The sequence below is a fragment of the Hemitrygon akajei genome, chromosome 7 (assembly GCF_048418815.1).
Source record: "Hemitrygon akajei chromosome 7, sHemAka1.3, whole genome shotgun sequence".
Classification (NCBI taxonomy): Eukaryota; Metazoa; Chordata; class Chondrichthyes; order Myliobatiformes; family Dasyatidae; genus Hemitrygon; species Hemitrygon akajei.
In genome coordinates this window covers 137,577,351-137,601,647 of record NC_133130.1, presented here as the reverse complement: position 1 = coordinate 137,601,647, position 24,297 = coordinate 137,577,351, and the positions used below count along the sequence as shown (strand labels likewise).

At 43.5% G+C, this 24,297-nt stretch overlaps 1 protein-coding gene across 1 annotated transcript in view; it reads right to left on the bottom strand.

Moving 5' to 3' along the window:
- LOC140730960 (uncharacterized) overlaps positions 1–24,297 on the bottom strand; it is a 405,020-nt gene that overhangs the window by 167,052 nt on the left and 213,671 nt on the right. The window contains exons 12-15 of the mRNA XM_073052071.1: positions 19,666–19,773; positions 11,109–11,162; positions 9,884–9,937; positions 4,789–4,833 (exon numbers count right to left, since the gene is read on the bottom strand). Of these exons, the coding sequence (XP_072908172.1) occupies positions 4,789–4,833; positions 9,884–9,937; positions 11,109–11,162; positions 19,666–19,773 (261 nt within the window). The remainder of the gene's footprint in view (positions 1–4,788; positions 4,834–9,883; positions 9,938–11,108; positions 11,163–19,665; positions 19,774–24,297) is intronic.

Below are 24,297 nucleotides of genomic sequence, written 5' to 3'. Positions count from 1 at the left end.
CTTCCCAGAACTGCAGACTGGGGTCGATTGCAGACCAGAAAACACCCCATTGACCCGAGATGTCTGCATCTGCATGAATGCTGGTTTGAAGGTCTAGGTGTTTGAAAATTACAGTATGTGGATTTCAAAGGAAGCACTGTGAATGCACCATAACTGTAAAAATTGTCCTGCTGTTACCTTTGATCTTTAGCATATAAAAATGTCATGTGATGTTGGGTCAGGGAGCCTCTCTCCAGAGTGACTCCAAATCCTGTCAGCTTGTGTGCACCAAATACATAATTTTATACCACCAGCTGTGTCTCTCTCCAGTGGCTTTCATTGACAGTCACAACAAGGGCTACAACTCTAACCAAGATGCACTGACACACATTGCACGTCTGTGAGGCCACGTGCATTTGCAGGTTGCAAGTATAGAAGACGCAGAAAGCGAATTATGGACTTTGTGCTTGACGTGCTAATTCAGCAATTTTATAGAATGATTTTCCCAAAGAAATTCAGCAGCTGAGTGCAAATAAAGATGTACCAAAGTGATCTTTATGGAAAAAGAAAATAGTTGAAAATCCCGGCAATGAATTGGACATTTCAAAGGTTTTAAAGGTACATTTAATGCCAGAGAAATGTATAGGATATACATCCTGAAATGCTTTTTCTTCGCAACCATCCACTAAAAACAGAGGAGTGCCCCAAAGAATGAATGACAGTTAAATGTTAGAACCCCAAAGCCCCCCAACCCCCCATGTGTAAGCAGCAGCAAAGCAACGATCCCCCCTCCTACCAGCAAAAAAAAAGCATCAGCACCCTCCACCGAGCACACAAGCGTGCAGCAAGGCAACAGCAAAGACTCAGACTTGCAGTACCCTAAAGATTACTCGTTCACCTGGTATTCGACATACCACAGGCTCTCTCTCTCCCTGATAAGGGAAAAAGAGGTGTCACTGTTTCATAGCAAGAGGGAAAACATAACAAACAACTCACTGGTTTATGATGTTTAGTTCAAAATATTTTAATATTAATGGTACTCAATGAATGGATGGCTGAATAACTGTGGCAGAACGGGTGAGATTCTGATAGATAAAAACAAGAGAGTATCTCAGATCGTAGTGAACTCCAGTCACTTGATATGATGAAATAGGACCTATTTCCACTCCACGTGAAGTATTCTGTGACTCTATATTGATGAACAATGCTGGTCAATCAGAGCCCGGAGGTTGAAACTTGATGGCCATAGCTTGGAGACTGAGACTGGAGGCCTGTCCTGGAGTTGGAGGATTGTTGGTGTGACTGGGTGGAAAGGGGCTTGTTTTGCTGTTGTTGTTGTCTTAGAGGAGTACAGCACTGAATCAGGCCCTTCAGCCCATCTAGTCCATGCTAAAACCATTTAAGCTGCCTAATCCCATTGACCTGCTCCGGGACCATAGCCCTCCGTACTCTACCATCCATGTACTCATCCGAACATCTCTTAACCATTGAAATCGAGCTTGCATGCACCACTTGTGTTGTTTGTTGTGCTCTGGGGAGCATCGTGGGGATGCCATGTTGGCGCTGGAATATGTGGCAACACTAGTGCGAGATGTGTCGGTTGTCAATGCAAATGACACAAGTCATCGTATATTTCTGGGTACCTGTGGTAAATAAACCTGACTCTGAACAGTAAATGAGCTGATGTATGGGGAAAGCTGCAACCTAATCTCCGATTACCACCAAGCCGATAGATGGCAGTCACAGTCTGAGGGGAATAAAGATTTGGTTACTTTCAATTCAGTTCATAAAGTGCAGGCTTGTAATATAAACTCAGAAAAGCCACAAGGTTGGCTGGTCTACAGAGATCTGTCCCAAATCTGGGTGCACTATGGGGATTTTAAGATTTATTTCCCATTTCTTACGTCAGTAAAACATTTGCACACTAGAAGAAGAAACAACAAGTCCAAATTAAGCCGTCTCTGAACATCAAGACCACATAGAGAGGTCCTTTGGAGTATGCAGGCCTCTCCTTCACATGTTCTACCAGTCTGTTGTTCACAGTACAATCTTCTATGTGGTGGTGTGCTGGGGCAATGGCATCAGTACGGGTGATGCCAACAAGCTCAATAAACTGATTAGAAAGGCTGGCTCTGTTATAGAAATCAAACTGGACACACCAGAGGCCGTGGTAGAACAAAGGACCCTACGTAAAATCCTGGCAACTGGACAATATTTCTCACCCTCTGCATGCCACCTTGGCTGAACAGAGGAGCACTTTTAGTAATATCCTAAGACAACTGGGCTGCTCCAAAGAGCGCTATATGAGTTCATTCTCGCCCTCGGCTATTAGGCTCTATAATGAGTCATCCTATAGCCGGGGAAGTGATGACCCCCCTCCTCTGAGACCGTTTGTGGTAACTTATTTTTTATTCTTTCTTCTTATCCTCTAACGTTTATATCTGTGCCCTTGTAACGCTCCTGTGACACTGCCATTTCCTTTGGGATTGAGAAAGTATCTATCTATCTATGCCAATCACAACTGCACATTAACTTGCTTCCAGCCCACCTTCATCCCTCTCTGCACAACAAATGCCTATCTATGCATGTCCCCGGAACAGGGAAAGCTAATTGATCAACAAATTCCACTGGAAAACGCACCCTTCACAAAACACTTGAATACGTGTAGAGCTCAGGGAACGAGCTCTGGTGTGAGGCTACATTGTACAATCAATCAGGAACTCCACACAGTCACTTACGGCACAAATACATCTTCACCACTGAAACCCGAAATGATGCGTCCCCGACACACAAGCAGACTAACATAGCATCACTTCCCTTTTTAGTTACTGTTTTCCCAACAATGTACTTGAAACCAAATTGTCAGAAATTGGCAGAACATGTTATTTATGCAGTGTGTTAAATATAACTTTCTTCGTCTTCCTTGTATTCAGGTTACAAAGGCGACAGTGCTATTCTTGGTAAATTTCCACTGATATTAATTACAATACTCTCAAAACTTTGTTATTTATGAAACTGTTTCCCAGTACTCCAATTCATCAATTATACACTGAATGCATCTAATAGATGCCTAGGATGAATGTTCGATCTGCATATAGTGCTCGTGGTTTAATTATCCTTTTTAAAAAATAAAGGAAATATCAATATTTATTTCCATTTGTTCAGGAATCATCAGCATGATCCGTAACAGGAGGCACCAAGTAGGAAATGTGCTCATAAGTCAAAGTGTACTTTATTACTAATGAACATCTTTAATAAGCTTGTGCAGTATGTTCCTCAGAAGGGGTATTCATTCTGGATGCCCAATGTTATGAACAACCCAGCACTAGATAAAACAAAGTGGTTTTGAATAATGAGGAGTTGAAAGAATTCAATTAATTTAGCAGTACTAATGTCGAAGGGAATTACAAGTGTCATGCATGGATAGAGGTGGAGTTGGTGGGAGTGCAGTATAAAAGGAACCACCATGCTGTTTTACAGGGAATGGGGGGAAATTGGGGGTCTTGGCCCCTGCACACCGGCTGCAGTGACCAGCTGAACATAAGAGACTGAAACAAACTTTGAGAGGGAGGCAAAAATACCATGTCGTCTTGGATCATTCCCTCGGCTGTCAGGAGCGGTCAGTTTTGCAAAGGAACACTTAGGGAAAAAAGCAGAGAAAATGCCAGGCTAAAAATTGTCCGATGCCTCCGATAACGTCTTGGTGAGGGGCGATGAGCTAATGTGTGCTTGAGGCCGGGAACTTCCACTGCAATATTCTATTGCACACAATACCCAAAGCATTATGCCTAATAGAATGGCCTCTGCACAGCTAACCACACACAAAGCTCTCTGCTCTGCTGGCACTGCCAATCACACTAGATATGACAAGGCTTTTGATGAACTCATACAGCGTTGCATTATGAAATAATACTCGTCCTTTGTGAAGGAAACTGATGCCAAACAAGAAAAGATTGAATCTTGTTCAGAACCTACTAAAAATCTAGGCCAGCTGCAAAATAAATACTGTGAGCGCTTTGTAAATTATGAATTAAACACAGAGGGCATGACATACCATCAATCACAGCAGTAGATGATTGCATCACTGCCTGGTATGGAGTTTCCAATGCACAGGACCTCAAGAAGCTGTAGTACGTTGTAGACTCAAACAGCTCCACCAAAGGCACAAACTACTCCACCATCGAGGACATCTTCAAGAGGTGGTACCTCAAGAAGGCAATATTTATCACAAAAGACTCTCACCATCTGAGACATGCCCTCTTCTTGTTATTACGACCAGGGAGCCTGAATACTCATTCTAGCTGTTTTAAGAGCAGCTTCTTCCCCTCTGCCATCAGATTTCCTAGCAGAACTCATTATTAGCCTTTTGCACCATTTATTTCTGTAATCTATAGATATTTTTATACTTTTCACTGTACTGTTGCCATAAAACAACAAATTTCATGAGTTTTTTCTTTTTTGAGTTCCGCTCCGTGCCTTGTGGTGCATCGGGCGGCAATCTTGTCGTTTCTTTAGCAATTTTGTCTCCTTTTTTTTTACAAGGCCAAGTTGTCAGCTGAACGCTCAACCCAGCACGGTTGGAAAGCGTGCAAGGAGCCAGCTGGATTTGAACCTGAGACCGCCTGCCTCCGGTGAGGATACCATTACACCACTGTCCGGCTAATTTCATGACATATGGTCACTGATAATAAACTTGATCCTGTTTCTAATGATTAGGATGGGAAGAGTTACCAATAGTTATTAACATGAGGCATTACTACCATTGTGTACAGGCAACAAAAAAAAAAACAAGCAGATCAGATTACTTACAGGAACCCCAAAAGGCCCAGGAAGTCCAGTCTCACCTTGGTTACCCTGTCACAGAAAACAAAATGAATAATCCCCACATACAATGGCAACCAAACAGTAATGCACAGATTATACTCTCTGCATGGACTACACATGGAATGGAATGGACCAGCAGATTGGAAGAATCCACAGTCAAAAGAGACAGGAAAATGGCTGAAAGAAAAATCATACATTGTCCAATATAAGATTTGTTTGAATTTCCATAAAGTTATAAAGGTTTTAAGCATGATGTGCTTCAATATTTTCTTCAGCAGGATCTTTTGTTAAGATGTGTGCAAACTGATTGAACAACTTGTTTACGAGGACTCAGGAATATATTTACAGTGGAGCACTAAACTCCAATAAACTCCAGGAGACACTTTGACAGCACGCATAATAAAGCTCCTTGTGAAAGCCTTGGGTACCACAGATGTCAACGCCTGAAGCCAGCAGGTCCTGGATAAGGAGAGTAAATCAAGATGCTGTACAGTGACCAAGCACATTAAAGGGGCAGAGCAGTTAGTGTCTGAAGCTCGAGGCAAAAGTTCATAGATGACAAAGCCATGACCACAAGTAGGTTAACACCACATTATGACATGAATCACCCAGATGAATAGATGTTGCTAATCTGGAGCCTTCTCCTGTGGTCCAGACTCTTAATGGTTTGAGTAGACGTCCTCACTACACTGGTTGAAATCTGGCTTTTTCTTCTTGACAGCTATGAGTGGATTGCAATGGTTTCCACAGATCGGCCCTGGATTTGGAGTAGATGGTGACCAGCTCCATAAATGGAAAGCACGTCCCCTCACTGAAGCCCGGGTGACCAGCTGCGTGCAATGGGAGGGAGACAGAAGCAGAGACGGCATGTTGGTTACACCATCTCACTGATGGTTACACAACATGCTGCCACAAACTTGCTCAGAGAAATGAATTTTGTCAGTTTGCTCTCTGTCAGTCCCTGGTTGAGGACAGTATCTATAGAGTCATGGAGTTATACAGCGTAGAATATTTCCTGAACCTGCACTGACTGTCAACCCCCCAGTTTAAATTAATCCCGCATTCCTGCCCCACCTCACTCAAGTCAGCCCGCATGTTCTTGGGATGTGGGTGGAGACCAGAGTAATCAGAGATAAACCAGGTACCATGGTAATGCAGAGGTTAGCCCGAAGCTATTATAGCTTGGGGTGTCAGAGTTCAGAGTTCAGTTCCAGCATCATCTGTAAGCAAGTTTGTATGTTCCTTCTCTTGAGTGTGTGGGTTTCCTCCAGCTGCTCTGGTTTCCTCCCACAGTCCAAAGACATACCGGTTGGTCACTGTAAGTGGTCCTGTGATTAGGGTTAAATCGGGTGTTGCTGAGCGGCTCGGCTCAAAGGACCAGAAGGGGCAGTTCTGTGCTGTATCAGGAGCTGACTGAAGCCACGGGCAGTGGCATTACTATCAAGCTATCAGGAAATGAGAACATTTCATACTCCAAAATGTTGGAGGCAAAGCTCAGTGCTCATACAAACAGACCAACTCTCCTACATTAAATCAGCCTCATTTCTCTTTTAAGTATCGTCCTACTTCATAACAGAGCCTGCTAATGCATTATAATTGTATTTTCCTTGGAGCCAAAATCACATCGATTGAATAAACATTTTTGTATCAACAAAAATTTCTTTACCAACTCTGAATATAAAATACACAACACATAGACCGAAATGGAAGTACTCCCAATGGAGATGCAATACACATTCTGGGGCTTGATGTGTCAGGCTGGGAATGGTTGCCAAGGAATTCAATCACGATTAACAGTGGACGTTACCAGGGTGGGACGGGGCAGCAATCATTTTCACTTTGTATTGAGAAACCAGTGGGCAACTGAAACACTTCGCATAGAAGATCAAGTGATGCTATTTCCCACACAGTACTCTGAAGCAGACCATGTTGTCAAAAGGTGAATGCTTGAGGAAATGAAGCTGCTGTATGTCATTCAGGCTCTTGTGATGACTGTGCTATTAAATAAGATCGTGGATCAGGTGATTAAGCTGGAGAGGGTGCAGGAACTGTTCACACAGATGCTGGCAGGTCCGAAGGTTTTGAGTTATAAGGAGAGAATGGATAGGTTGGGACCGTATTCCCTGGAGTGAATGTGGCATGACCTTACAGAGGAACATAGAATTGATGAGGAGCGTAGATAAGGTGAATGGTCACAGTCCCTTTTCCAGTACAGGCAAAACTAATAGATGTAGGTTTAAGGAATGATGGGAAAGACTTAAAGAGGAACAGAGGGAACATTTTGTCAGAGGGTTGGTGAACATATGGAATGAGTTGAAAGAGGAACTAATAGAGGAGGATATAATTACAATATTTAGAAGTTACCCGGGCAGATACATGGTGAGGAAAGGGTTAGGGGGGATGAGATGTGGGTCCAATGCAGGCAAATGGGATTAATTCAGGAATGCCCCTTGGTCAGCATGGATGAGTTGGGCCAAAGGGACTGTTTCTGTGCTATTTATATCCATGAATTTGCGGCTGATTTTTCACTTGACATTCTTCCCTGCACTATCCCAAGTATCCAAAAATCTACTGATTTCCTTCTGAATAAAGTCACAACTGAGCCTCTGCAGACTTCTGGGATGTAATTGCAGATGTTCCTCACCCTCCGGAAGAAGAAATTTATTCCCATCTCAGTTCCGAACAGCTGATCCCTCCCTTTGTAAGTCTGGCACATCTTCAGACACCTTGGCCAGAGGAAGTATCTCATCTGACTCCAGTCTTCAAGCCCCATAGGGTCTTGTTTGCTTCACTGAGATCACCTCTTACTCTTCTATAGTCTAGAGAACATGGGTTCAGCCCTCTGACCTCTCCTCATAGGACCTCACCTCCATCCCAGGAACCAATCTGGCTAGCCTTTGCTGCCTTTCCTCTATCATAAGTACATCATTCCTTAGGAAGGAAGAACAACCTGTCTGTAATATTTAAAGGGCGGTATTACCAGGGCCTGAAATAATTAATTTAAGGTGTCTTTACTCCAGAATCCTTCTGTAATACAGTCTGCCTGCCAAATTGCTTGCTATACCTGCAGTTTAAATTCCAGGATTCTTCACAAAGATCTCAGCCCCTCTGAATTCACACTCTACACTTTACCATTTTCTCACCAAAGTGCATGAGCTCACATCTTTCCACAGAACGTGCCAAGTCCGGAAACACTCTCCTAGTCTCCCCATATCTCTCTGAAGTCACTTTGCATTCTGCTTATGTGTCACACTGACACTCAGTGAACAGAGACATGATGCATTTACTTCCCTCTCCCAGGTCATAAATATAGACTATAAATAGTTGTGGCCAGCACTCATCCCTTTCTATATGCCATTACTCACAACCTCCCAAATCTGACGGTAAGATGTTTATTTCCCCTGCCCGCTTTCAGTCCATTAACACATCGCTCATTAATAATTAAAGTAGATTTCAAAATGCATCTGCTGGTAATCAACGTGCTTCCCAATCAGAAAATTGTGGATTCACAATTCAGGCCTGGAGTCCAGATGAAGGATCTTGACCTAAAATGCCAACTGTTTACTCACTTCCACTGGTGCTGCCCGGCCTGCTGAGTTCCTTCAGCCTTTTGTGTGGCGTTGGTAATTGTGAACTCAAATTCCATTTCAAGGATACGTGCACAGAAAGCAGCTCTGACACCACAGTGCGGCAGGGAAAGGATTTCGACACTGACTTCAGAATGAGGCATAAGCTGAGGCCCCGTTTCTCTGCTTTGTGAACGTGAATCGGAAAGAACTCAGGGAATGATTTCATTTAGTTATTCTCGTTATCACTATTTCTGCTTTACGTTTCCAAAAGAGTCACACTGCAGTCAGAGGGAACTTGTGACACACTATTCCTGCACTTACTTTTTTTTAAACTAAATAAACTTTCTTCATAATAAAAATATTTACACGAATAAGTTGTTCAATGGCTTTTTGTTCTTTATGTTCATAGTCAAGGTTTCCCTGTTCTATTGCACTTGGGCATTGCTAGGCCTCATTTGGCCCTCTGGGGTGGTTCATTGCTGCAATAATTATTGGGGGGCTTCCTTCCCCAACTCAGCCCCTCCCTCTCCAGGAGGTGAAGAACCCTACACTGTGGACCTTCCTCAATGAGCCCTTGTGGTAGCTCCACCTAGCTTCAGTGCATCCCTCAGCACGTACATCTACAGCTGGCAGCACTCCTCCACGGACATCTTGACATGCTGGCAGATCAACAGGTCTCGGGCAGACTAGAGAGTTTCCTGCGCCGAGCTGACGATCTGCCAGCAGCACCCGATGTTTGTCTCCGTGTGTGTCCCTGGGAGCAGCCCCCGGGATCGGGGAGACCTCTGCCACGCAGCTGTTCGGGAGGAACCGTGACACAAGCCCCTTCTTCTTTCTCCGCACCCTCGAAGCAAGCTCACAGTCTGCAAAGAGGCAGGTTACTGTCTCTTGCCCGCTACAGTTATCCCTCGGGCAGGATCTGACTCACCCTCTTGCCACCAGCCAGACATGGTCTTGTTGCCTGCCGGTGAGGCCTGCCAGTCTAGACGGTCTGTTCAGGAAACCAATCCCACTGTGTCCATTGAGTCCGTCTCCTGCAGTGACTGCAGGATGTTCTGTGCTGACCACTCCCTGACAGATTTGTGGTCCAAGATGTATGTGCGGAAGAACTTTTCCACAAAGGACAGGAAGTGCAGCAACGTGTCAAGCAGTTTGTCTGTTGTGGATCTATTTGGGACAGTCTTGAAATGATGCGTTAGCGATTAGCCCAGCATCAGGCTTGGTACCATGTGGTCTGATCAGACCACAAGCACTGGATCAGAGAGCCAACACCTTTGTACCTGCTGCTCTCCAGTGTCCAATCAGACCTCTTCCAGAGGGAATGGGAAATCTACCTCAGACTTGCCTGCCAGAATTTAGCAATGGTACAACTTCTTTCAGTTAACGTTAATTAGACAGCTAACTATGACTAATCCAATGGCTTTTCTTCAACGAGTTAATAAAGAAGTTTTGGACAATAAGGCAATGAGTTTTATAGAAAAGATGTGCCAAATCATCCAATCATACAATACCTTGGCTCCTTTTGCTCCTTTCTCACCAGCTGGTCCCAGCCATCCCCTAAAGCCCTGAAATAAATCAGCTCTGCATTATTTGCAAAAACAGGCAGAAAGTTGATCCCGACAAAAGCGTGCGCAGTTTTGATTCAGTAATGAAAAGCAGTTTCAGGCATTCCCTTAGAGTTACTCACAGAGCCCGCAGGAATGTTTGCTTGAGGGGGTGTCAGTTGCAGACTGTTCTGGGGCAGGAGAGGCACAGCCTTGACATGCACAGCTTGGGACGCTCAGTCAGGCGACATTGGAGAGGGTGCAGAAGAGGTTCACGGGAATGATTCCGGGATTGAAGGGGCTATCATATGAGGAGTGATAGATGGTATGAGCCTGTACTCACTGGAATTTAGAAGAATACGGGGGGTGGGGGGAGCCTCATTGAAACCTGTCAAATACTGTAAGGCCTAGACAGAGTGGATGTGGAGAGGATGCTTCCTATAGTGGGAGAATCTGGAACCAGAGGACATTTATTTGAGGAGAAATTTCTTTAGAAAGAGTGTGGTGAATCTGTGGAATTAGTTACCACAGGCAATTGTGAAGGTCAGGTCATTAGGTGTATTTAAGACAGAGGTTGATAGGTTCTTGATAAGTCAGGGCATGAAAGGCTATGGGGAGAAGGCAGGACAATGGGATTGAGAGGGGAATGGATCAGCCATGATGAAATGGTGAAGCAGACTCGATGGGCCGAATGGCAGGATTCTGCTCCTCTCTCTTACGGTCTTATGTGATGTCATTGATAGTAGAATAGTCCATTGATATTCACAGTCTGAACTTGCCTGTGGATATTCTTGACACCAACATTTACGGGCTTACCCAATGTCAGCCACGGGAAGGAAAAGCAGAAACAAGCACAACTTTGCTTTCTGTTTGTGACAGTCCCTCCCTCCCGAGATGAAGGGACGATCTTGCCAGTGTGAGAATGGAACTACTGTCAACTGCTGGTAAGCATGAAATAAAAATTCATAAAAATAAATCCAAGGGCTTCAACATCATTTGTAGGACCTGGCTTCCTTTGTGGCTCGAGCTGCGTATGGGGGCTTAGGAATGAGGATGTGGCAGAGGATGGACGTTGAAGATTTGGTGAACTGAAGAACAATAATAATGTTTTCACTTTCCTAAGTATTGAAGTGGGCTGGAGTCAGTGTGCAGCCATCCTATCAAACAGAAAGAACAGCCTATCAATAATTACCTGCTCCCCTTTCTCTCCGCGAGTCCCCTTCTCTCCTGGGTAGCCCTGCGGTCCCTATGAAAAGAGCCAAGAGAACAGAAATGTTACCAGGTCTCTGCTTCCTACAACGTCATTGCCAACACACAAGCTCGGTGCGCGTGGGTTGTGTTTTGGATGTTTTCAAATGCAAGACACCTTTATAAGTGCTTTGCTAAGATGCATTTACCACTGGCAAAAGTGTCAAGATGCAGAAGCACGAGACTGCCCGCAATAATGGGATGATAATCAGATAATCTGTTTGAAAGTGGAAGTTTCAAACATAAACTCATTGGCCGCTTTATTAAGTACTGAGTGGATGTTCATTGTCTTCTTTAATCCATCCACCTCAAGGTTCAATGTGTTGTGCTTTCAGAGATGCCCTTCTGCACAACACTGTATTTGAGTTACTCTCGCCTTCCTGGCAGTTTGAACCAAACCCGGCCATTTTTCTCTGACCTCTCCCAATAACAAGGTGTTATTGCCCACAGAATTGCCGCTCGCTGAATATTTTTCTTTTGCATCCTTCTCTGTAAATTCTAGAGACTGTTGTGCATGAAAGTCTCAGTTTCTATGGTACTCAAACTACCCCATCTGGCACCAGAAAAATCGTTCCACAGTCAAAGTCACTTAGATCATATCTTTTCTCCATTCTGCTGTTTGGTTTGAACAGCAACTGAACTTCTTGACCATGTCTGCATGCTTTTATGCATGGAGTGGCTGCCATATGATTGGCTGATTAGATATTTGCATTAACGAGGAGGTGTACAATTAAGTAGCCACTGAGTGCAAACAGGAAGAAAACCATTTCCTCTTCTTTTTAACATGCTTAGAGACTTTGTAGGTCAATTTAAAGCCTCAATTTAACAAAAGACAGCATATCAGACAGTGCAGTGTTCCATCAGGACTGCACCTGAGATCTGGCTGAATTGTGTCTTCAACTCTTCAACAAGCCTCCTCACCATGGAATATTAGATTCATGAGCTGGTGCCTTAAGAAGGCGACATCCATTGTTAATGACCCGCACCATCTGATTCATGCCCTCTTATCATTACTACCATCAGGGAGGAGGCTGAAAAGCCAGACTCAAAGTGTTAAGCACTTTCCCTCTGCAAACAAACTTCTGAATGGTCCATGCACCCATGAATGCCACATTATTTGTCCTGTGCACTAGTAATTTTTATGTCTTGCACTCCTCCGCTGCCACAAAACAACAAATTTTGCATCTTACGACAGGGATAATAACCTGATTCTGATTTCCTCAGGGGGAGATCTGAACTGTGTTGCCGGGACTTGAGGAACTGAGACAAGCATTGAAATCGTTAGGAATTCATTCCCTGGAGCATAGGAGAATGAAGGAAGATTTGATAGGTGTATACAAAATTATCAGATGTACAGTGTATATTGGGTAAATGCAAGCAGGTTCGTTCCACTGAGGCTGAGTGAGACTAGAACAATAGGACCCAGGTTAAAGATGAAAGGCCATAAGACTATAGGATACAGGAGCGGAATTAGGCCATTTGGCCCATCGAGTCAGTTCCACCGTTTCATCATGGCTGATCCAATTTTCCTCTTAGCTCTCATCTCTTGCCTTCTTACTTATCATGCCCTGGCCAGTCAAGAATCTATCAACCGCTGCCTTAAATATACATAAAGCCTTGGCCTCCGCAGCTGCCAAAGAATTCCACAGATTTACCACTTTTGGGTTAAAGAATTTCCTCCCTCATCTCCATTCAATTCTGAGTCTGTGTCCTCTGGTCCTAGACTCCCCCACGATGGGAAACATCCTCTTCTCATCCACTCTATCAAGGCCTTTCACCATTCAATAGGTTCGAATAAGTTCACCTCACATTCTGCTGAGTTCCATTCAATACAGGCCCAGAGCCATCAAATGATCTTCCTATATATGACAAATCATTCAATCTTGAAATCGTTTTTGTGAACTTCCTTTGAACCCTCTCCAGTTTCAGGACCCATTTAACATGAAACACTTAAGGGGAATCTGTGGGGGAAATTCTTCACTCAGAGGGTGGGGCGTGCCACCAGCGGAAGTGACCGATGTGGGTTTGATTACAAAACTTAAGAGGGGTTTTGGTAGGTACATGGATGGGAGGGGCATGGGAGGCTATGGTCCAGATGTGGGTTGATAGGACCTGGCAGAAGAATGGTTCGGCATGGACGAGATAGGATGTTCCTGTGCTACGAATACATCACCAAGTCAAAATGTCACCTCAAAATGCTAGTACCACTCAGGAAATTTATTTTGGTATATTTTGCTCGTTTAACGATTGTCAATATTATGCATTATTGGAAATGTTGGATTTCTGAAAATGGGAATTTATTTTATTTAGCGATACAGTGCACGGTAGGCCCTTCTGCCTCTGCAACCCCGATTTAATGGTAACCTAATCACGGGACAATTTACAACGACAAATAACCTATTCAGTACGCCTTTGGACTGTGGGAGCAAACAGCAGCGCCCGGGGAAAGCTCACACATGCCATGGAGCCGAATGAACTCTTGAAATCTGAGCTGGAATAGCATCACACTACCCTCTATGCTGCCGTGGGAGGTAGATAAGCACATGTCTCTTCATGGAAGCAAGAGCATTCATACACTGACACATATTTTAAAAAGTAACGTAAATGAGTTATTTTGCAAGTGGTGGGAAATCGGATTTTCTGGATGGTATAAAATTGGCCATATATGGATATTTTTTCACAATCACTTCCAATTCTGATTGGCTCAAATAGGTTTTTATAAATAAAATGGAAAAGCCAGGGACGCTGTGATGCATCTGCCTCAAAGATTGGGTAGGTCACAACTGGAGTTTTGTGACCTATAATGCCCACCACACTTCAGGTTTTGCAGGATGGTGCAGTAAAGATGTACAAGAGAAGCTCCGGGTAAGAATCATTTCAGCTCCAAGGTAAAACTGAGATCAAGATTGCTGTTGGGGCAAAGAAGGTTGAGAGGAGATTTGACAGAGGTTGCAATTGGAATTGCAGTTGGTTTATTATTGCTGAGATACAGTGAAAAGCTTCTCCTGCATACGGCAGGTCAGATCATTACCGTGAAATGGGGTACCTCAAGCGAAATCAATAACAGAATGCAGTATAAGGCACAACAGCCACAGAGTAAGTGCAGTGCAGGAAGACAATAAGGTGCAAGATCTTAATGAGGTAGATTGTGAGGTCAAGAGTCCATCTTGTCATACTAGGGGACCATTAAGCAGTCATAACAGAGGGATGGATGCCTGGTGGCCTGTGCTTTCAGACTTTTATATTTTCTGTCTGTTGGGAGAGTAGAAAAGAGAGAATGCCCAGGGTATTTGGGGTTCTTTATTAATCTGGCTGCTTTACTGAGGCACTGAGATGTGTAGAGAGGATCCATGGGGGGGAGGCTCGTTTCTGTGACATGCTGAGCTGTGTCCACAACTTTGCAGTGTTTTGTGGTCTCGGTGAACTGTTGTCATACCAACATACCGATGTGGTATATCCAGACAGGATGCTTTCTATTGGGCATCGATAAAAATCGGTAAGGGTCGATGGGGATGCGTCAGATTTATTTGGCTTACTTAGTGACTGGCTTATTTAGAGGAACAGACAGAACCGTAACTATTTACAGTGCTGATGGTTCAAAGACCTTGTTTAACAGGTTAACAGATTTAACATGGTTGACCAAAGGGAAGATGTCAGGAAGAACTTCTATTATGTAGAGTGATTTAGAATGTCAACCTGTTGGAGCGATGGAAACAGCATTAATCAGACATTTCAAAGTGGATCTGCAATTTCTTGGGCTACAGGGCAAAAACAGGGAAGAGGGACTAATTGGATCATTAGCTGACTCTATAGTTCAGTGAATGAACACTAAGGAAATATTTAAAACCAGGATTGATTTATTCCTGATCATCTTACACTATCATCTAAAAATTAACGATGCTAGATATGAGTATGTAAAAATTCAATAGAGAAAGAAATACAACTAACGTTATTGCACTAGCGCTCAGTTTTTACCCCCTTCCCTTACAGCCTTGCAAATTATTCTATCAAGATCTTAATAATTAGATAATTGTGCTGGTGAGTCTCAAGCATCAGAACCTAAAGGTTTACAGGCTGATGTAAATTATTGCCTAAGGCAGAAGGAGCATTCAGTCTTCTCAACAAGACTTACATTTTACCTTAATCAGACTGGGCTCCAGCAAAGCACTCAGCTCTCCACAGCGGGAGTCTGATTCGTTAGACGTTCGTTCATCCCTGAGATGAGTCAATACACAGTAATGTAGCTCAGCCAATCATTCCACCCTCCACTAATGTACTTCATTGGAAACACTTCTACAAAATAGTTCTGTACAATTTACATGGAGTATTTTCACTGTTCAAATTTGATTCCACTTTCTGAATGCAAAAGAACATAGACTACAACGACAGCATCAACGTTGACTGAAATCTGGAACTCCGACAGCAAACTGACAAATTTTAATCAATTAACCAAATGTTTCTTTTGCACTCTGGAATAATTTTGAATACTGTGCCTTTAATGCTGCAGTCAATATTAAATAATGCATAGAAACCTGATCATACACCATCAAGATTAAATACATTGAATTTTAGCTATTATTTTCAGGCATTATGCAGCAGATATGCCAGTATTCCATATAAATCCACCTTCTTTTCACAATTGTGTTTGATAGAACACAACACTTCAGCCCACAATATTGTACTGAACTAAAATGGTAATTAAATGCCTAATAGAATTAATTTTTCCTGCCTATGAAATGTCCATATTCCCCCATTCTCTGCACAATTGTGTACCTATCTAAAAGTCTCTTGCGTACCTCTTTCATAGCCTCCAACTCCCCTGGCAGCGCATTCCATGTATCGCCCACTCTGTACTTTTCCTTCGAACTTACCCCCTCACCTTAAGTCTATCATGTCTCGTATTAGACATCTTCAATGCCCCCACATCCTCCCCATATGAGGTAGCAGAACAGAATGTACTACTCCGGATGTGGCCTAACCAAGATTTTATAAAACTGCAGCATCACTTCCTGACTCTTAAACTCAGTGCCTCAACAGATACAGGCAGCATGTCATACACCTCACCAACCTGTACAGCCACTCTCCAAGAGTTATGGACTTGGACCCCATTAACAATATACTGGCCCTTTACGTTTGATCTTACAAAGTGCACTTGGCCAAGTTAAACTCTATCCTGACATTGATCTGTCTCTAACTACAACTGATCAATATTCTGTTGTATCCTTTGATCTGCTGTTGTAACTGGGTAGAGGGAGGTTTTCTCGATTTCCAATAGGAACTCGTTTAGAGCTTAACATTCAACTCAGAGGCCTGTGATTGCTGGTGTGCTAAGGGATTGGTGCTGGGTCCCTTGTACGTCACCTGCATTAACAAGCTGGACGATAATGCAGATGGAATGGTCAATACCGTTGTGGATGATACAATAACTGGTAGTGTGGTGGACAGTGATGAAGGTTGTCTAAGGTTACAACAGGATCTAGATCAACTGGGAACGTGAGCAAAGGAATGGGAGATGGAATTTAACTCAGGCAAGTGTGAAATGATTGATTCTGGTAAGTTAAACCAGGGCAGGGCATGCAGGGAATGGCAGTGCCTTGGGGATTGTTGTAGAACAGAAAGACCTTGATGTACAAGCATATAGTTTCCTGAGAGTGGCAACACAGGCAGACAATGGGGTAAAGAAAATGCATAGCATGCTTGCCTTCATGAGATAGAGTGTTCAGTTTAGGAGTTGAGACATCATCTTACAATTGTAGAAGACACTCTTAAGGCCACACCTGAGATACTGTGTGCAGTACTGGTCACTATAACATAGAGTCATAGATGTCATAGAATCATACAACACAGAAACAGGTCATTTAGCCCAACTTGTCCAGACTGACCAGTGGGCACCTTTCTATATTAGTCTCATCTCCCAATACTTGGTCCACAGCTCTCTACATCTAGGAGGTTCAAGTTTTATAGACTTCTTCTTAAATCCACTCAGTAACCCAGCTTTATTACTCTCTCTGAAAGATCATAACAGGTACTTACCACTCTTTGGGTGAAGAATCCCAAACCACGCCCCCCTCCCTGTGGATAGTGTAAAGCTATTAGAATGCCATTGACCTGGGTTCATAAGGCCATAAGACATGGGAGCAGAATTAGGCCATTTGGCCCATTGAGTCTGCTCTGCTATTTGATCATGGTTGATTTATTTTCCCTCTTAACTCCATTCTCCTGCCTTCTCCTTGTAATCTTTGATGCCAGTGGAAGAATAAACGATTATTGATCTGATAGCACCAGAGTTCATAGTATTTTTCCATTATGACCCCTAAAGTTATAAAAATATGAAACTGCCCTATTCTTCTGGTGTTGCTAAAATTTTGTACATAGTCAGCCATAAAATCAGTCCAGACTAGCTGGTCAAAGGAGCGACAAAAAGGTTAATAAACTAAGTAACTAACTTGCATTTTTCTCATCTAACTTTGTAACCTAATGAACTTTTTTTAACCCAATGTCCTAAGCTTAGGCTTACAGCAGACAGCCTTTCATAATCAGGATGCAGCACTGAGTGTAGAACAGAGGAAATTCATTCATATGACTTAGTTGCTGTCTGTTCTATAATTAAACATACCTTGTGCTTCGGACGTACCTATTTGCTCCTGTGGTTTTTTTTGTATGGTTAAGACTAAAACTATGAACATTTTGTTTCTGTACTGGATAAAAGAAGGAACTTTCCACTACTTAGTTGGAGTCCAGGATGCAGATTGTGAGGTGAATTCTGCGTGATATATCTCATAAATAAAGTGAACTTCATTCGAGTCTTCTCGGAGACCCCATTTATGTTTGTACTTGTCTGATCAAGTTAGTTACTCATCAAGAACTTATCAACCTCTGCTTTAAATATACCCAATGACTTGGCCTCCACAGTCATCCGTGACAATGAATTCGATACATCACCCTCTGGATGAAGCACTTCCTCCTCACCTCTGTTCGAAAGGGAAATCCTGAGTCTGTGCCTTCTGTTTCTACAGGGAGTACTGAATGTAATTAAGCCAGAGAAAGTGCAGAAAAGAACTCATAAGGAAGTTGGCAGAGAGCTTGAGCTATAAGCAGAGACTGGATGGGCTGGGACTGCTTACTCTGGAGTGAAGAAGACAAAGCTTTATAAAATAGTGAGGGAGATAGATACGGTGGAAGTTCACAGTCTTTTTCCCAGGGAGGGAGAGTCTAAAACCAGAGAGCATAGGTTGTAGAGCCGCACAGTAATACAATTGCTAGCGCATTGTTTTAGAATGCCATTGACCACTGACCAGGGTTCAGGTTCCACAACTTCCTGGAAGGAGTTTGTACCCTCTCCCCATACCGTGTGGATTTCCTCCAGATGCTCCAGTTCCCTCCCATATTCCAGAGATGTATGGCTAGGGATAGTGAGTTGTGGGCATGCTACATTGGCACCAGAAGTGTGGTGACACTCGTGGCCTGCCCTGCACAATCCTCACTGATCTGCTCTGATGCAAACGAAAGCATTTCACTTTATAAGATGATGAGAGGCATTGATCGTGTGGATAGTCAGAGGCTTTTTCTCCAGGGCTGAAGTGGTTGCCACAAGAGGACACAGGTTTAAGGTGCTGGGGAGTAGGTACAGAGGTGACGTCAGGGGTAAGTTTTTTATTCAGAGAGCGGTGAGTGTGTGGAATGGGCTGCCGGCAACGGTGGTGGAGGCAGATATGATAGCATCTTTTGAGAGACTTTTGGATAGGTACATGGAGCTTAGAAAAATAAAGGGCTATAGGAAAGTCTAGTAATTTCTAAGGTAGGGACATGTTTGGCACAACTTGAAGGGCCTATATTGTGCTGTAGGTTTTCTAAATGTTTTGATGTTTCAGAATACAGTATGTGTGACAAATAAAGCTAATCTTTAATCTTTAAGGTCAAAGGGATATGATTTAACAGAGACCTGAGGGGTAGTTAGAAAGGGTGGTGGGTTATGGCAGGTATAATTACAACAGTTAAAAGATAATTGGACAGGTTCATGGATAGAAACGATTTAGAGGGATATGGGCCAACGAGGCAAATAAGACTATCACAGAAAGGCAGTGTGGACGAGCTAGGCTGAAGGACACGGTTCTTTGCTGTATAATTTAGTGACTCTGTGACTTAAGTTTAACATCAGTGCAAAACAAATACCAGTTTCTACTGAAGCAAAATGAACACCACGTTAAATTGCCATAGCCAAATCAATTCCCTTCACACTGACACCTTTGATTGTGTGTGTGCAAACTTTACTGCATGATTCAGTTATAAATCCTGATGTTAATACTTCTCACAAACAATGAAAACAGCAGCAGTTCAATCACAGCAGCACATTACAACGCAATGAGAAGGTGTCCAGTTGCATTATTCAAATGAGTATTACGGATAGACGCACGGAGGTTATAAAGGTTGGTAAGCAGCTGCCTGTTGAGAGATAATATCACTGAATAGAGCAGCTCAGGAGAAGCCAGCCTGAACTATACCTGTTCTCCGGGAATTCCAGGCGGACCGCGAGGACCAGCTTCACCAGCGATACCACTTGACCCTTTTAGACCTGGTGGGCCCGGGAACCCTCTCGGCCCTTCAGCTCCCTAAAAGGAACAAAAGGAAGAAGCAACATAAGTGGTTATGATTATTTTTACACCTGAAGCATAACTATTTCTGTCTGAGTGTGGCTTTCATCCATGATGCGATGTTTAACAACAGAAGAACTTTAAGCCTTTCATAACCTCACTGCACTGATTTCCATCAGAGAGAGGTAACAGATACTGTGGCCATCTATGTCAGCAATGAACATAGAAACGTACAGCACAAGAACAGGCCCTTCAGCCCACAATGCCTGCACTGAGCAGGATGCCAAATTGAACTAATCCCTTTTGCCTGAGCGTGCATGGTGTCGCCACCAAACAAGAACCAGTCCACCTCGGCGCAATTCAAATCATGGTTGGGGACTTCTATCAGGCTTGCTTGAAGAATTCCAATTTCCATCAGCGTCAACATAGCTCACCATTGCAGGAAGGCAGCCTCCATCATCTTGGACCCCCATTGTCCAGGTCATGCTCTCTTCTTGCTGCTGCCATCAGGAAGAAGGTACAGGAGCCTAGGGCCCACACAATCAGATTCAGGAACAGTTATTACCCCTCAACTGTCCATCAGGCTCTTGAACCAGTGGGGATAAATTCACTTGCCCCATCACTGAACTGTTCCCGTAACTAATGGAGTCATTTCCAAGGATGCTTCATCTCACATTCTTGATATTTATTGTTTATTTATTTACTATTATTATTTCTTTTTTTCTTTTAGTATTTGCAGAGTTTGTTGTCTTTTGCACATTGGTTGCTTGTCCGTCCTATGGGGTGCGATCTTTCATTGACTCTGTTGTGTTTTTTGGACTTACTTATTTTTATTAATGAGTTACGGTGCAGAATAGGCCCTTCTGGCCCTTTGAGCTGTATTGCCCAATAGTCTGCCGATTTAATCCTAGCCTAATCTCGGGCTAGTCTTCAGCAGCTAACCAGAAAAGGCTCCCTTTATTCCCAATCTTTGCCTCCTACCAGTCAGTCAATCTTCTATTCATACTAGCATCTTATCTGTAATACCATGGGCTCTGATCTTGTTAAGCAAACTCATATGCAGCTCCTTGTCGTCAGCCTTCTGAAAACACCTACCACTAACTCTCCTTAACTATGCTGTCCGTTATTTCCTCAAAGAATTGTCAGGCAAAACAGTTCCCCTTAAGGAAATCATGCTGACTTTGGCTTATTTTATCATGTGCTCCTATGTACCCCGAAACTTCATCCTTAATAATGGACTCAAACATCTTTCCAACCACTGAGGTCCGGCTAACTGGCCTATAATTTCCTTTCTTCTACCTCCCTCCCTTCCTAAAGAATGGAGTGACACTTGCAATTTTCCCATCCTCTGGAACCATTCCAGAATCTAGTTATTCTTGAAAGAACATTTCTAATACCTCCACAGTCTCTTCAGCCACACCTTTTAGAACCCTGGGGTGTATTCCATCTGGTCCAGGTGACTTACCTACCTTCAGACCTTTCAGCTTTCCAAACACCTCCTCTTTAGTAATAGCAACTGCACTCACTTCCGTCCCCTGACTCTCTCAAACTACTGGCACGCTGCTAGGGTCTTCCATAGTGATTTGGTGAATAGGCTTGGTGTCAGCTTCTGTTCAAAAATACTGCATTGGGACAATTTGCTGCCCTGTAGCTGGGACAGGAATACGAGTTGCTGTTGCCTTCTGCTTGGCAAAGTTTTCTGATGTGCATTTTAACCATATAACAATTACAGCACGGAAACAGGCCATCTCGGCCCTTCTAGTCCGTGCCGAACGCTTACTCTCACCTAGTCCCACTGGCCCGCACTCAGCCCATATCCCTCCATTCCTTTCCTGTCCATATACCTATCCAATTTTACTTTAAATGACAATACCGAACCTGCCTCTACCACTTCTACTGGAAGCTCATTCCACACAGCTACCACTCTCTGAGTAAAGAAAATTTAAATGAAGAACTAAGGTGACGAAGAAGACAACCTTTCTCAATGATGGCCTTTACTGGAGCCGTGCAGCTGCTGACTATTGGCCCATTCAGAGTCTGAATTTCTTCATGACATCATCACATGTTTCTGTATCGATGTAATAAAATAACAAAAGTGCAAACAGCTACTCAATAAAAATCAGTGCCAGCTCACTGGTCTGATCTTCATTAGGTAACTGCTTACGGCAAGCACAATGACTTCAGAAAGCATTTACTAAGCTTCGAGGAATGAGAGGACATGTATTTGTTGTGGTTTTTAGCATATGTGGGAAGTATTTTATGAGACGCTGTCATGGATCACAGAAGCCAGCCATGGGGTCCATCGAGGGATAATGGTCACTCATTACCACGAAGATACTGCTTTCCCTAGAATCGTTCACAGGTAGCTGCAACTGTCTGTGAACCAGAAGTTCAAAAGGAGTTGGAGGGTTCATGTTTTGTAACCGTGTCTTGACTGTCAATTTATGTATGGAGCACCCTGGGAAAGGCTTTGCTGCTAATGTAATGGTCTCTCCGTAGCAGCAGTGTTTGGGTTATGGTTAGAAATACTGTGTGCTTTGTAACGTGAGCCGTCCAATCAGGGCAGCGGGTTCTTTGTGTTGTGTGCCCAGTAGTCCGCCGATTTAATCCTAGCCTAATCACGGGCTAGTCTTCAGCAGCTAACCAGAAAAGGCTCCCTTTATTGTGTTGTGTGAGCTGGGGTCCTGTGTTCGGCGGGCGAAGAAGAAGGAAGATGCTGGAGAGAACTGGCTGTAGGATTTGACCCGGTGGGGGACCGTGATCTGATGGAGCAAGGTGCAGAGACCGACTGAGGATCGGTGAATATGAATTTTGGGAAGAGTTGAGCTCCAACTTGTGCACATTTGACTGTCTAATTATAATGGGCCCTTTTTGTTTATTTTACTTTTTTTTTTACTAACCCTTTAGTTAAGGTAAGATTCATAAAGATAATTCCTTTAATTGTATGCAGTGTGCTATCTGTTGTTTCCCGGCACTGAGTCGTAACAGGGTTGCGAGTTACACAGTATCCACACAAGCCGGGGTTTGGGGTGGGAGAGCCACCTCAATCTCACGGGTTTGAAACCTTCTCTCAGGCCAACTGCATGGCAAAAAGCTGCAGCCAGTCTGGCCCAAGTTTGGCCAGGAAGGGGGTGGAGGCGTGGTCGGGAAGCTGTTTTGTCATTAGGTTCTAAAGATAATGATCCTGCTGATCCCAATTATTAATCGCTGTTACTTATCTGGTACTGCACATTGGACAACAATCCCAAAGCATGGGGAAAGTGAATGTGCTGTTAATGTACGTATGCATGGAGACTCGTGCTGCCATGTTACTGAGAGACAGCGTGAGAGACTGGGCGAAGTTGGAGCTATGTGAAGGCAGGTGTATGGGATTGAGTGGGATCTACGATCAGCCATGATGGAATGATGGAGCAGACTCGGTGGGCTGAATGGCCTAATTCTGCTCCTAAGTCTTATGGTCTTATTGAGTGGGCGAGGACAGGGATAACTTTGTGGATGGCAGAAGTTTGACTTTGACTCGATAAAAGCAGAAGTATGCATGTGTTGAACTGCTGGCAATGGAATATTGAAGTTGTTTGCATCAAACACAATCGAGGCACAGATGGCTGTGGACTGGGTGCTGGTAAACAGGAGGAATGTAGATGGGTGCTTGACATGGACAGGATGGGCCAGAGGGCCTACTTCTGTGCTGCTTGACCCTACGACTCCAGGCAAGAAGAGGAGGGAAAGATAATTTGGGTGTAGACGATATAATTAGGAACTTCGATCAAGCACAGTCTGTAAAGTGGCATTAATGGGAATCAGAGAAGACTAATTTGAACAAGGCGTTCTGGAAAAGCAGAGCAAGATCCCAGGAGCACACTTTGATTTCAGTCTGTGCATTGGTTCTGAAGTTGGCATTCGTGCTGAGAGTCACACATCGAGTAACGCATCTCATCTTGAGTCCTGAGATAGTCAACACTTTGGCATTCCGACGCATCATTAAAAAAAATCTTCTCAGTCAAGATCCAGGGCAAATGACTGAGTGAAATAAGGATGAGAATATAAATTCCTGAAGGAGGATACACGACTGCATCACAAGCAAGAGTAAGTCTGCAGATGCTGGAAATCCTAGTAATACACACAAAATGCAGGAGGAACTCAGCAGGCCAGGCAGCATCTAAGGAAAAGAGCCTGGCCTGCCGAGTTCCTCCAGCATTTTGTGTGTGTTACACTGCTGCATAGCTCACTAAACAAGATTCTAGTACACGTGTTAAAGTCGAGGAGAAGGATCCAAAGCTTTGTTGATAATTGCTCAAAGCAGTATTGACAACATGGTAAACTTCTCTTTGAATCACTATCATTTAATCACTCCTAGGGCACACATTCACAAATATTTATTTCAGTTCCTCTGCAAGAATATGACCACATCCAACAATGGAATTCTTAAACACTACGTTAAAAAATAGGGATGAACATGTTAGGAAATTTTAACTTTATATCAAGTCGCTCATTTACTGTACCCTATTATCAAGTCAAGTCAAGTCAAGTCACTTTTTATTG